The sequence below is a fragment of the Silene latifolia genome, chromosome 2, assembly GCF_048544455.1.
Source record: "Silene latifolia isolate original U9 population chromosome 2, ASM4854445v1, whole genome shotgun sequence".
Lineage (NCBI taxonomy): Eukaryota > Viridiplantae > Streptophyta > Magnoliopsida > Caryophyllales > Caryophyllaceae > Silene > Silene latifolia.
Window position 1 is genome coordinate 135,345,186 of NC_133527.1, and position 11,849 is coordinate 135,357,034.

The 11,849-nt window shown below is 36.5% G+C and overlaps 3 protein-coding genes across 3 annotated transcripts; all 3 read right to left on the bottom strand.

Moving 5' to 3' along the window:
* Positions 1–3,312: 3,312 nt before the first annotated feature.
* On the bottom strand, positions 3,313–7,607 carry LOC141641352 (uncharacterized). The gene is made up of 4 exons (XM_074450019.1): positions 7,483–7,607; positions 7,131–7,376; positions 6,422–7,051; positions 3,313–3,316 (listed from the first exon to the last, which is right to left on the bottom strand). Exons 1-4 carry the CDS (start codon positions 7,605–7,607, stop codon positions 3,313–3,315), a joined length of 1,005 nt encoding a protein of 334 aa, XP_074306120.1.
* A 543-nt stretch (positions 7,608–8,150) lies between these two features.
* Positions 8,151–9,582, bottom strand: LOC141641353 (uncharacterized). Its single transcript, XM_074450020.1, has 2 exons — positions 9,411–9,582; positions 8,151–9,298 (listed from the first exon to the last, which is right to left on the bottom strand). Exons 1-2 carry the CDS (start codon positions 9,580–9,582, stop codon positions 8,151–8,153), a joined length of 1,320 nt encoding a protein of 439 aa, XP_074306121.1.
* A 54-nt stretch (positions 9,583–9,636) lies between these two features.
* Positions 9,637–10,080, bottom strand: LOC141641354 (uncharacterized). Its single transcript, XM_074450021.1, has one exon. The coding sequence runs from the start codon at positions 10,078–10,080 to the stop codon at positions 9,637–9,639; it is 444 nt and encodes a 147-aa protein (XP_074306122.1).
* Positions 10,081–11,849: the final 1,769 nt, after the last annotated feature.

Sequence of the window (11,849 nt, forward strand, 5' to 3'; positions counted from 1 at the left end):
TCATCAGCATCTCAGGTTTTAGAGTGGGCTCTCTCCCTTTCAAATATCTTGGAGTGCCTATTTCGTCCAAAAAACTGACTAAGTTTGAAGGGAACAAGTTGACAGAGAGGATTGTTGCACGCATCAGATCTTTAGGTGCTAGGCAACTCTCCTATGCAGGCAGATTAATTCTTGTGAAGTCAGGGTTATCTACTATGCATTCATATTGGGCTTCTATTTTCCTGCTCCCATCTGGCATTATGAATAAAGTGGAGGCTATTTGTAGGAACTTCTTATGGGGGGGTAAGGATGCTTACCTTAGAGCTCCAAATGTAGCTTGGGAGAAATGTTGTACTCCTAAAGAGGAAGGGGGTTTGGGTATTTTGAATGCCAAACTTTGGAACAAAGCATTATTGGGAAAGTATACTAGCTGGCTTGCCACAAAACAAGATCATTTGTTGGTGAAATGGGTTAACCATGTATATATGAAAGGTTGTGCCTGGTCTGAATATACAGCTCATTTGGACTGTAGCTGGTCATGGAAGAAAATAGTCCAAATTAAGGACTTATTCAAGTCTGGGTACTGTCACAATGTCTGGCAACATAGACCTTCTTCTTACTCGATTGCATCTGGTTATCAATGGCTTCAGGGGTCTAATCCTAAGGTCCCTTGGAGATTCATGTGTTGGAATTCGCTTAATGTTCCTAGAACATCGTTTATCTACTGGGCAAGTTTACATAAACGTTTACTCACCAGAGATAGGCTGGTTCAAATGGGGATTTGTCAGGATGTTCTTTGCTGCTTGTGTGCAAAGGAGCCTGAGACACATGATCATCTCTTCTCTGGTTGTGATTTTACTAAAAGATGTGTGGAGTTATTGAAACTGAAGATTCGTATCAATTTCCCAGAGCATGATATGGTTAGGTGGTTTTCCGCTAGAACAAGGTTTAGTGTTTTGCAGAAATTAATAGCAGGTGCTTGTTATGTTGGTCTCATTTATGCAGTTTGGTCTGCTAGGAACAAAGCAAGGCTTCTTCACCATGTAATTCACCCTACTGTTCTTGTTAAACGAATTTGGCAGGAAGTTATGGACCGCTGGAAAGCAAGGAACAAGAGACTTCTCAAACCTTATGATCAACAATGGATCTCATCTATTCTTTAGCTTTGTTTTGTTGATCATTGTCTTTTTGTACTGATGGCTTTATAAGTTGACTCAAACATTGTATACCTCTATTTTTTTGATTTAATATACTTACCCTTAACCAAAAAAAAAAAAAAATAAAAAATAAAAAAAAAGTTTAAAGTGCGAAAATCCACCATAAGTGATCAAACAAAAATGAAAAGAAAGATAATTAAGTTTTATAATTAAAAACAAAATGTGTTGGGTAAAAGATATCCCACGAATAAGCACAAGTCTAAAGATAGGTGAGTCTAAGAAAACGATAACTAAGGTCCAAGGGTCGACGTTCTCGCTAGCCCACACGTCTTCCCCATAATCTGCATCACAAACCTGTCATTCATGTAAACATGAACGCCACAGTCAGTGGGGAGTAACTCAGGGTTCCCCCAGCCACAATATGTCAAAATACACATAGGCAAGAACTTAATTAAACATATTGATCATACATCATACTTGAATAATAATGAACAAGGGAATATAACGATAATCATAACGAGATAGGCATATTGCATTCTTAGTGAGATAGGCATGGTACATTATACTAAAAATGCATTCAAGGGAACAAAACATGGATGTGAGATTAGGCATCGAATCATATGAAGAGGGTAAATATCGGATCAATTAAATAGAAAATACATGGATGGAAACCAATAGCCATTTCTTTGAAAACCTCTTAACAACCATAGCACGGGACGTGGCTACTAATGTCACATTCATACTTATGGCTTGCATCTCACCATAAGAACGGATGGGAACATCGATCCCGGCGATCATATCGCAACTAGAGGCTTGCATCCCACCACTAGTATACGATAGGACCAAGACTCTCACAAACAATCATATAAGACGTGAACTCTCGTATATAAGGACACGCCAATGACCATAATCAAGCAAGACATTTACGTAGTATGGACTCAAACAAGACAAACACCTAGGCTCCAACCTCTTGGTAGGACGACGATAATAATACGGTCCTAGTCTAAACCTGGATCCAGACTCTCGGGATGGACGTCACCCGATTCGATAGGACGACGATAATAATAAGGTCCAAGTCTAAACCTAGATCCAGACTCTCGGGATGGGCGTCACCCGATTCGACATGCGGTGACCTATCCGCATCCAAGACTCAATACATGGCACACAGTCCGCTACCAAAGGTCGAGTAACCCCAAATCGGAAACATGGCACACAGTCCGTAACCAAAGGTCCGAAGAGGCGGTAGGATAACGCAATCCGGAAACATGGCAAACATATCCGTAACCAAAGGTCCGAAAGGGCTAAATAAGGAATGTCAAGTAGTCACACAATGTAAAACGTCACACTTGGGTCACAAATACGAGTAAAAATGATTGCACAAACATAACGTAAATAATTCATGTGAAGCACATATAATTACATGAGTATAACAAACAACGGGGCTCCCATGATAATAAGAGTGTCAACACACCATACACAAACATTAGAACCAAGGTTAAGATGCATACCCAACAAGAAACATAAAACCCAAACTATAACAACAAGTTTAGTACTCGACTACAATAAGGGTCAACTTCAAACGGTCATAACTTGAGTTTTAGACATGAGAATAAGATGAAACTAATTGGAGGTGATAGATTATCCTCTCACGATTCTAACGGTAGGTCATAAGCCCAAAACAAACAAGTAACGAAGGAGTTATGGCCATTTTACCAAAACTGGTCAGGCTTAAACCGCAGTCTGCGATAGTGGCCGGAGCCTGCGGTGGTGGCCGGAGCCTGCGGCAACGGCCTGATTCCCACGACACATGCGAACTAAATCTTCATCCTCAAGTCAATCTTATCTTATCATTACAATCCGATTGAACAAGAACATGTAATTAACATGAAATTCCACATGTATACTTGGGAGGAAATCAATAGTTTACATATTCAAGCAACCAACTTACCCAATTATTCTAAAATCACAATTTTACATACTCTAAACAACTAAACATACTCAATTTGTTCTCAAATCAAATATTTCCAAACTAACAATTTCATGACATGATTAAACACAAATATTAAGCAAGGATAAGATGGTTTACCCACTAATTCATCCATGTAAACACTCATGTAACCCAAAAGATTGGAAATCTCTTCAACCAACCATGAGATGGTTTCTCATACAAACCCATTCAACTACAAACATGTGAAACAAGAAAAGATTCAAACTTTAACATACATATGAACAAACTACAACATATAAACACACAAATTTGACAGAATGTCGAGTAACCCATCACCGTTACTTTTTTTCACTTAAATCCACAATATACTCATCTACCTTTCAAGAATCCACTTCCGGGTTAACTAATCTTTCTCCTAAACATAAGAAAACACAAATTAAGACTAAGAATCGAAATTCGAAAAAAGGGTACCGTGTGTAATATAGATCGACAGCCCTAAATTAGGGGGAACGTCGGTTCTTTTCTTATCTAGAAAGATGGAGGGCGATGAGAGGAAGAGATAGACACGAAAATCACTTGATTCGGATAAGAATTGAGCAAGTTATGGTGTTTTGAAGATTTGTAAAAGAGATGTGTAACAATGGTGTTTGTTGTTGAAGATGAATGCTGAAAAATTGAGAAAGGAGATGTAGTTAGTGTTTCCTTCATGATTTTTATGAGGAGGAAAGAGTAGTATGTGAGCCCATTAGTCATACTAGGCCCAAAATGCAAGATTGAGTCGATATACACAAGAATTTACGTCTCAAGCCCACTACAACTCAAGACGGAAAATATTATTATTATGATCATTATTATCCGACCAAAATATTTATTTTTGTATAACTTAAGCTTTAAAAATATAATATTTATAAAAATCATGTTTAATAATGAAATTAATTTAAATTAAATAATTTAAAATATAAATAAGACAGTAGATGGTTAATTAAATTATAAATGTCAAAATGGGAAATTCGCGGGTGTTACACTTACATTGTAAATTTCGGATTTATGGGCACAAGTAAGGTCTCCTACCTTCACTTGTTCTTGAGCTTTGATGAGTAATATGATGATCCTCCAAAGACTTCAAGTATAGAAGTCACTCCTCTTGATTGCACCCAAGATTATCCCTTATCCCCACTAAATAATATTTGCTAGATATTTGTTTAGTAGTTTACCTTAAAATTGATTACTAATACTTTTATATTACACTAATAATATTAGTAATCTTTTATGAACAATTTGAATCAAAAATCTCATGTTTTGATAGAAAGAAAACTATGAATAATGGAGGTTTTTCATGTGATAAAGATGTAAGCATCTTTTTAGAGAATAAGTGAAGAAAAGTATGAACAACAAAAATGTTCTCTCACATCCTCAAATGGTCCGTCTAACATGCTCTTATTAGAGCCATTTTGGTCCTTTCAAAATCACATGCTTTATTGTGTAGGTAGTAGGCTTTAGCTAGATTAAAGTTGTGTCATAAGATGTTGGAGTATCTTTCCAACAATTAAATGACAAAGCTATAAAACTCAAGCATCCCTCTTATTTGGACGGTACACTTGTGCTATTATGGTCCATTTTTGTCTTATAATATTTGTCCCACAAATGCTTATAAGTCTTATGTTTAATTATCTTACATAATTAAATATTAATTTAATCATACAACAATTATATGACAAATTAATAAACATATATTCACTCAACTTATTGAGTAATATTTTACCATTATATCAATATATAATGGGTCCCATAATTGCTAGTTAGTTAAATTTACAACCTCTTGTAAATATAAATAACTAATTACCTCTACCTCGAAATATTTATAAAACCTCAACATAATTTAGTAAATTACCATATTAATTCACTAAATTGAATCTTATTTAATCACATTACAATAAGATACATATTTCCTCTCATAAATATAAATTGTTCATATTTAAGGAATTAATCAACTTGTATCAACATACAATTAATTAACTTTACAGATAAGGGCATCATCCTTTAGGTGTGACCTTAAGGGATCAACTGACCACCACCGTCCCACGACAGTAACGTCAAACTCTAGCAAACCAATCGTTATCGATTAATGTTGATCAGTTGACTATATAATTGAATCATCCCTTACGTATTCTTTATATGAGATTTAATTATGATATTAAATCATGTGATCGCACTATTGTCGAGGACACATTTCCCAACAATCTCCCACTTGTCCGAGACAAGTGTGTGTCATCAATTCCCTTGTCCTATTACAATCTCCCAATCAATGCAAGGTGTCTTGCAGGTCGTACTTACACTTGATCATATCTTCAGTGGTTTTCTCGATCTGGAGATTAACTGTCTGACCGGAATTATCTATCATAGATACCTTCCAAGCGTGGCCACGCATTTCCAGTTAACTACTCCTCGAGTGGCCTTGAGATTTCAAACAACCCTGACAAGGGGTGGACAATTCCTATCGCCCTATTCCCTTTGTTCAGCCACAGTTCATCATAACCCAAAATATACCCAGTTTAACCTCATTTACAAAATCGTAGAGTATAAATCAAAGCTAATCAGAAGTTGTGCCAACTTGGGCGAATAGTCTCTAGTCAAAAGAATTGACTCATAAGAATACTATAGTAGCTTCTGCCACGTCCAGGCTTTATGAATTACCAGAACTCTATAAGCGGTCACTGCCCGACAAAGTGTCCCATACAGTCTGCCTATGTGATCGACTAGTCATCCCCTATGACTCTATGGCACTTAAACTTGCCATCAATCGCATCACACTCTAGTCACTTCGAGACGTCACCTCATATAAGTAACTAGGGGCGAATACCATGTCAATCCAGTTCACTTTAATGGGGTTCAATTTGTCTCTACAACCCATTCGGATACGACAAGGTAGCGGGTGAGTTTAATGAAACTCAAACGATAAATGCGATTATCACATATGAATAGTCAATACACTATTACTACTTCATATCTTATAATCTTTAGTGTATTATTAACACTAGTTTAGATACAATAAGAGCTTGGAAAGTAGACATACTCGATATCTATATATTCCAACTTTATCAATTGCTATTTCCTTCAATTCAATGTTATCTCTAATAACTTGAATTCATTTCTAAGTATTTGTCTAGTCTTCTAACTAGACTTGGGTTCTTTAACTTGAAAGTTGCTCCCATTGTTATCGCATAACTTGTGATAAAGTCATTTGTAGAGGGATTTAATTATGATATTAAATCATGTGATCGCACTATTGTCGAGGACACATTTCCCAACACAACAATCATCACTGTCCAACCCATACCTGATCAGCTTATCTTTGGTTCTGAAAGCTCCATGTGCAAGAAGCCAGCCCATGAATTGGTGCTTTGGGACCACCCATTCATTCCATACCACACTACCCCAGCTAATCTTAGGACGAGAACGCAGGAGCCATTGATAACAACTAGCAGTACAGAATCCCGCCCCTTGTATATCCCAGGCCCCATTTGTGTAATCAGCAGCCAGATCCTGTTTCACTCTACAAATTCTCCTCCACACCCAACTTGTGTTAGTACTAGGCTTATACTGCAACCAGGTCTGTCCTTTAAGATGGTTATTCTTCACCCATTTGACCCATATAGTGTCCTTATCCTCAGCAATCCAATTGACCAGCTTACCTATCAGAGCCTTGTTCATCAATTCCAAGTTTTTAATCCCTAGACCACCCTCTACTTTAGGCCTACACACAGTGTCCCATGCCACCAGTGGAACCCTATGGCAGTCAGCACAGTTATCCCATAGGAAATTTCTGCAAGTAGCCTCAACCTTTGCAAGAATTCCCTTTGGCAAAACAAACAACGATGCCCAATAAGAATGTAAGGTAGTCAAGACAGCTTTCACCAGGACAAGTCTCCCAGCATAAGAAAATTTCTTTGCTCCATAGCCATGTATTCTGCTACAAATTTTTCTCAACTAAACATTCACAATCCTGTTTCTGCAATCTGGTAGTTTGAATTGGCATACCTAGATACTTAAATGGCAACTTACCCTCTGCAAAACCAGATACACTCAGGATGTCTTGTTTGAGTTGATCAGGAATCCCTCTAAAATAAGCATTAGACTTTGCAACACTTATTTTTAGCCCAGTTGCTTTAGAAAAGGTAGAATAGGATTGGAGTAGCAACATTATAGACTTGGCATCCCCATTACAGAATAAGAGCACATCATCTGCAAACATCAAATTAGCCAATTGAACTTGCTTGCACATAGGGTGATACCTGAACTCATATTTAGCAGCAGCATGTCAGGTATTCCATACATAATGTAAAAATTAATGGAGAGAGGGGGTCTCCCTGCCTGAGACCTCTCCTGCCTTGGAAGTACCCAAACATTTCCCCATTGAGGGATAAAGAAAAGGAAGCTGTAGTTATGCACTGCATCACCATTTCCTGAAACTCCACAGGAAACCTTAGCTCATCAAGAAGCTTCTCAACAAAAATACACTCCATAGTATCATATGCCTTTTGGAGATCTATTTTAAACAGGCATCTAGGAGATGCATTAGGCTTTTCATAACACCTAATTAGATCTTGACATATAAGAATATTCTCCTGTATGCTCCTATTTTGTATAAAAGCTCCCTGATTATGATCAATGATAAGAGGTAACACTTCAGCTAGTCTGGCACATATCAGCTTAGATATTACTTTGTAGACTACATTACAACGGGCTATAGGACGAAATTGAAGCACAGTTTGAGGGCTATCACACTTAGGGATCAGAGTCACATTTGTTGCATTCACTTGCTTCACCAGCTGCCTAGTTTTGAAAAAATCTTGGACATCATTAATTACCTCCCCTCCTATCTTATTCTAAGCATCCTTAAAGAACTTGCTTGTGTATCCATCAGGACCCGGTGATTTGTTATCAGGGATACTAAAAACAGTTGCTCTAATTTCCTCCCCAATGACAGGTCTCAGTAAGATAGCACTGTGATCCTCCCCGCACCTTTGTCCTTGATCAATAATCTTCCTGTGTATTCTAGTGGTGGCCTATTTAGTCCTAAGTAGGTGCATATAGTATTCCAGGAATGCTGCCTGAACAAGCTCTGGACTGTCACACATCTTGCCATTCATGTCCTCTATCATGATCACCCTATTCCCATTCCTTCTCTTTTTGAGAATGCCATGAAAATAAGCACTATTTGTATCCCCCTCTCTCATCCAAAACTGCTTTGTCTTTTGTGCCAAGTAGCTATCCCTAGCTATGCTTAACTTTTTTAATTCCTGAGAGGCCTCATATTCTGCATTAAGCAATTGAAGATCAGTAGGATTCCTTCCAAGTTGTTCCTGCAGATCATGGACCTGTTTCTGGAGTCTGCTAGTTGAATGCTCAATATCATTATACCCCTCTTTATTCAGTCTTTTCAGAGCAGGTTTCAGGTTTTTTAGGTTTTTAGCCAGCCTGAACATGCTAGTGCCCACAAGATCCCTGTCCCAATTACTTCTAACAGTAGGAAAGAAATCCTTTGCATCTCCCCACATGTTGAAATATTTGAAGCAACGTCTCCTTTGGGAATTCTTAGAGCTACTTACAATGCAAGGAGTGTGATCCATCAAACCCTCAGGCAAGAAATGAGCATACAAATCAGGCATATGATCACACCAATCCTTATTGATCAGGAACCTATCAATCCTACTATAAATTCTATCCTCAGGTTTTTGTTTATTGTTCCATGTAAAAAGAGATCTTGTAGCATCTATATCAATGACTCCACAATCTGCCACACATTGCCTAAAAGGCTCCATCTCACCTGAAGGTGTGTTGCCACCAACCCTCTCAGCAGCTGATAAAACACAGTTAAAGTCTCCAGCAATAGCCCAAGGACCACTAACATGACTAGCAATTCTTCTTAAATGATCCCATAGAGGAGCCCTATCATGAATAGAATTGAAAGCATAGACCATTGTCATGTAAAAAATACTTCTAGTCTCTAAAGATTCAACTCTCATATGGATGAATTGTGCATTATATTCTAGAAATTGAACCTTCACAGCTTGTGGTTGCCACAAAATCCAGATCCTCTCACCATTGTGATGACCATTATTAGTTGATATGCACCAGTTATTGAAATTATTTACAGCTTTCTTCAAAACCTTACTCTTTATTTTAGTTTCTAGTAGACCAAACAATCTGATCTCTTTATTGTGTAAGAAAAAATTTATTGCTTTTTGTTTTCCTACTCTATTCATACCTCTCACATTCCAGAAACCTATTTTATCCATTAGGGTTTGTAGGTTTGAGACTGTTACCATTTGAACCACCACTTCTTCTAGAAGGAGATGAGACCACCTCCTTGTATGAATGTGCACCAAAAGAGTCAGAGCTGTATCCACCTCCACTGTAGTCCTGTCTCTGCAACTGAACTAATTTTTTAACAGGAGTAACAGTCCTAGCATCTGTATTCTGAATTGGGCCTTGCATACTCCCAGGAGGATTAGCAGGAGGAGGTAAAGAAGCCTTCTTCACCACTGGTCTCTAGACCATCTGAGCTTTGTGACCCTTTTTTTGATCACTCTTCCTGCAATTTTCCTCCACATGTCCCATTCCCACACACTTTTTACACTTAACTGGCCTCCATTCATATTCTACCTCAATTTGAAGCACAGTGCCATTTTCATCTATGAATTTTATCTTTTCTGACAATTCTTGATCCACCATTAACACTGCCATCACCCTTGCATAACCTAGCCGAGTTTTTTCCTCAGTAGCTACATCACTCTTGATGTATTTGCCAACCAAGGAAGTTATCTTAGGCAGCCCCTTGCCGCAAAATTTCAATGGTAAATTATGCATCTTAATCCATGCAGGAACTGAGCTTACCTCCTCTTTTTTCATCTCTAAATCTCGTGTCCAGGATTTCATAATCATTGGTTTATTGTCAAACATATAATAACCTGAGTTCATCACCTTGTCTTTCATTTCTACAGATTTGAAACGAACCAAAAACACACCATTAGGCATAAACGAGCTTTTATCAATGTTGAACTTGGTCCAAATCCTCCTAATAAACCCTTCTATCACCTCCCAAGGAGGGTTAGCTCCTAAGATATAGCATACAATAGCCTGACTCTAGTATTCAATCTCCTCCTCTACATCATCATGTTGAATCTGCAGTAAATCAGCATGCTCTGTTTCTGGAATCTCCTCAGAAGTTTCAGTCCTCTATTCTACCGTTTCTCTTACAATTTCCTCCTCATCCTCTATATCTTCCACATCTTCTTCTTCATCCTCAGTTTCTATCTCCAATTCAGGAATTCCTGTTATCTCATTAATATTTTTTGTTTTCCCTGCATTCTCACCATCCGGGCCTGTTTGAATTTCATTAGCGTTTGTATTTCCATCGTTTTCCTCTATCTCTTCAACAGGCGATGATGCCTCTGCAGTAACTTGAATACTACGTCCTCTTAATGTCATCTCACGCTGCTTCTGTTGGATTGGTTTCCTAGCCATTCGCTCGAAAATCAAATCAAAAATCAAAATTAAATTGCATTAAATTCTTAATAGGGTTTTTTCTCTCATTAGGGTTTTTTTCTGTCTTTTGTGGAATTAGTTTTTTCATTGATTTGTGTGATTATAACTTGTTAAAATCACAATAATTACATAAATTCATATTTATGTACAAGTTAATTACCCTAACTATCTTAGGACTCAAAATTGGTCTCCACTAACATTTTGACAATAATTAAACTTGATTTCTTAATATTGTTCATAAATGGACCCAAAAATACAAAATTATGCTATAAACTTCAAATTAAATTATAAAAATTTCAAATAATTTCGAAATTTGAAATTTAAACTCATGAACATTTTGGAAAATACCATGACACTCATAATGTTCAAAACTTAGGTTAAAAATTTCGAAAATTTATCGAGAAAAACAATGTTGCGGTTTATCGGTTTTAACAATTATGACCATAAAAATATGAGAAAAATATTTTCATCAACTTTTCACTTTTAGATCTGAAATATATGATAAAATGCAACATGTGACGTTTTTCCTTTAGTCATGAAGTATGTTTTAGCACTATTACTAATAATAGTCACTATTTATGTGATTTTTCATCAAAAATTTATAAATCATGCATAAAGACTTCATTATAGCCAAATATTTTACACACATCTTATAAAATTACATGTGACAACATAATAAATTTTCATGACCAGATTCTAAATATAACTCATATTAACCATTTACCCATTTAAATACGATTTTAACTTTAAAAAATCATATTTCGAGCAAAACAACTTATTTTAACATGAACATTTACAGGCCATCAGCAGATAATTTATGTGAAAACATATCCAAAAACCACTGAAAAATTCGAAGTTTAGCTATTTGTCGTCCAAAAATGACATTTTTATCATAAAAATCACATTTTAATGCCAATAATATATAAAATGAACAATAAAATTCATAAATCACATTTTAATGCCAATAATATATAAAATGAACAATAAAATCCATAAATAAACCATTTGTCGCCTGTTTTAGTTATTCTTGTAGTGCCAAAATGCCCTAAAAATCACTTAGGACCAGAAACTTTTAACATGCAAATTTATTTTTAGGTTTATCTTCATAAATCCAAATTAATTAGTTTTGTATGTTAATCTTATAACTCGGAATAACTATAAACCGATTTGCATGCAAACAACCTAAGGCTCATGATACCGCTTGTTAGAATTATTAA

Coding starts and splice junctions, on each gene's coding strand:
- LOC141641352 (XM_074450019.1), bottom strand. CDS start 7,607: ATGGAGTGTATTTTTGTTGAGAAGCTTCTTGATGAGCTAAGGTTTCCT. Junction 7,377..7,482: donor CTCAATGGGGAAATGTTTGG/GTACTTCCAAGG, acceptor ATATGAGTTCAG/GTATCACCCTATGTGCAAGC. Junction 7,052..7,130: donor GAGGGTAAGTTGCCATTTAA/GTATCTAGGTAT, acceptor AATTTGTAGCAG/AATACATGGCTATGGAGCAA.
- LOC141641353 (XM_074450020.1), bottom strand. CDS start 9,582: ATGCAAGGCCCAATTCAGAATACAGATGCTAGGACTGTTACTCCTGTT. Junction 9,299..9,410: donor AAGAAGTGGTGGTTCAAATG/GTAACAGTCTCA, acceptor TACACAATAAAG/AGATCAGATTGTTTGGTCTA.
- LOC141641354 (XM_074450021.1), bottom strand. CDS start 10,080: ATGAAAGACAAGGTGATGAACTCAGGTTATTATATGTTTGACAATAAA.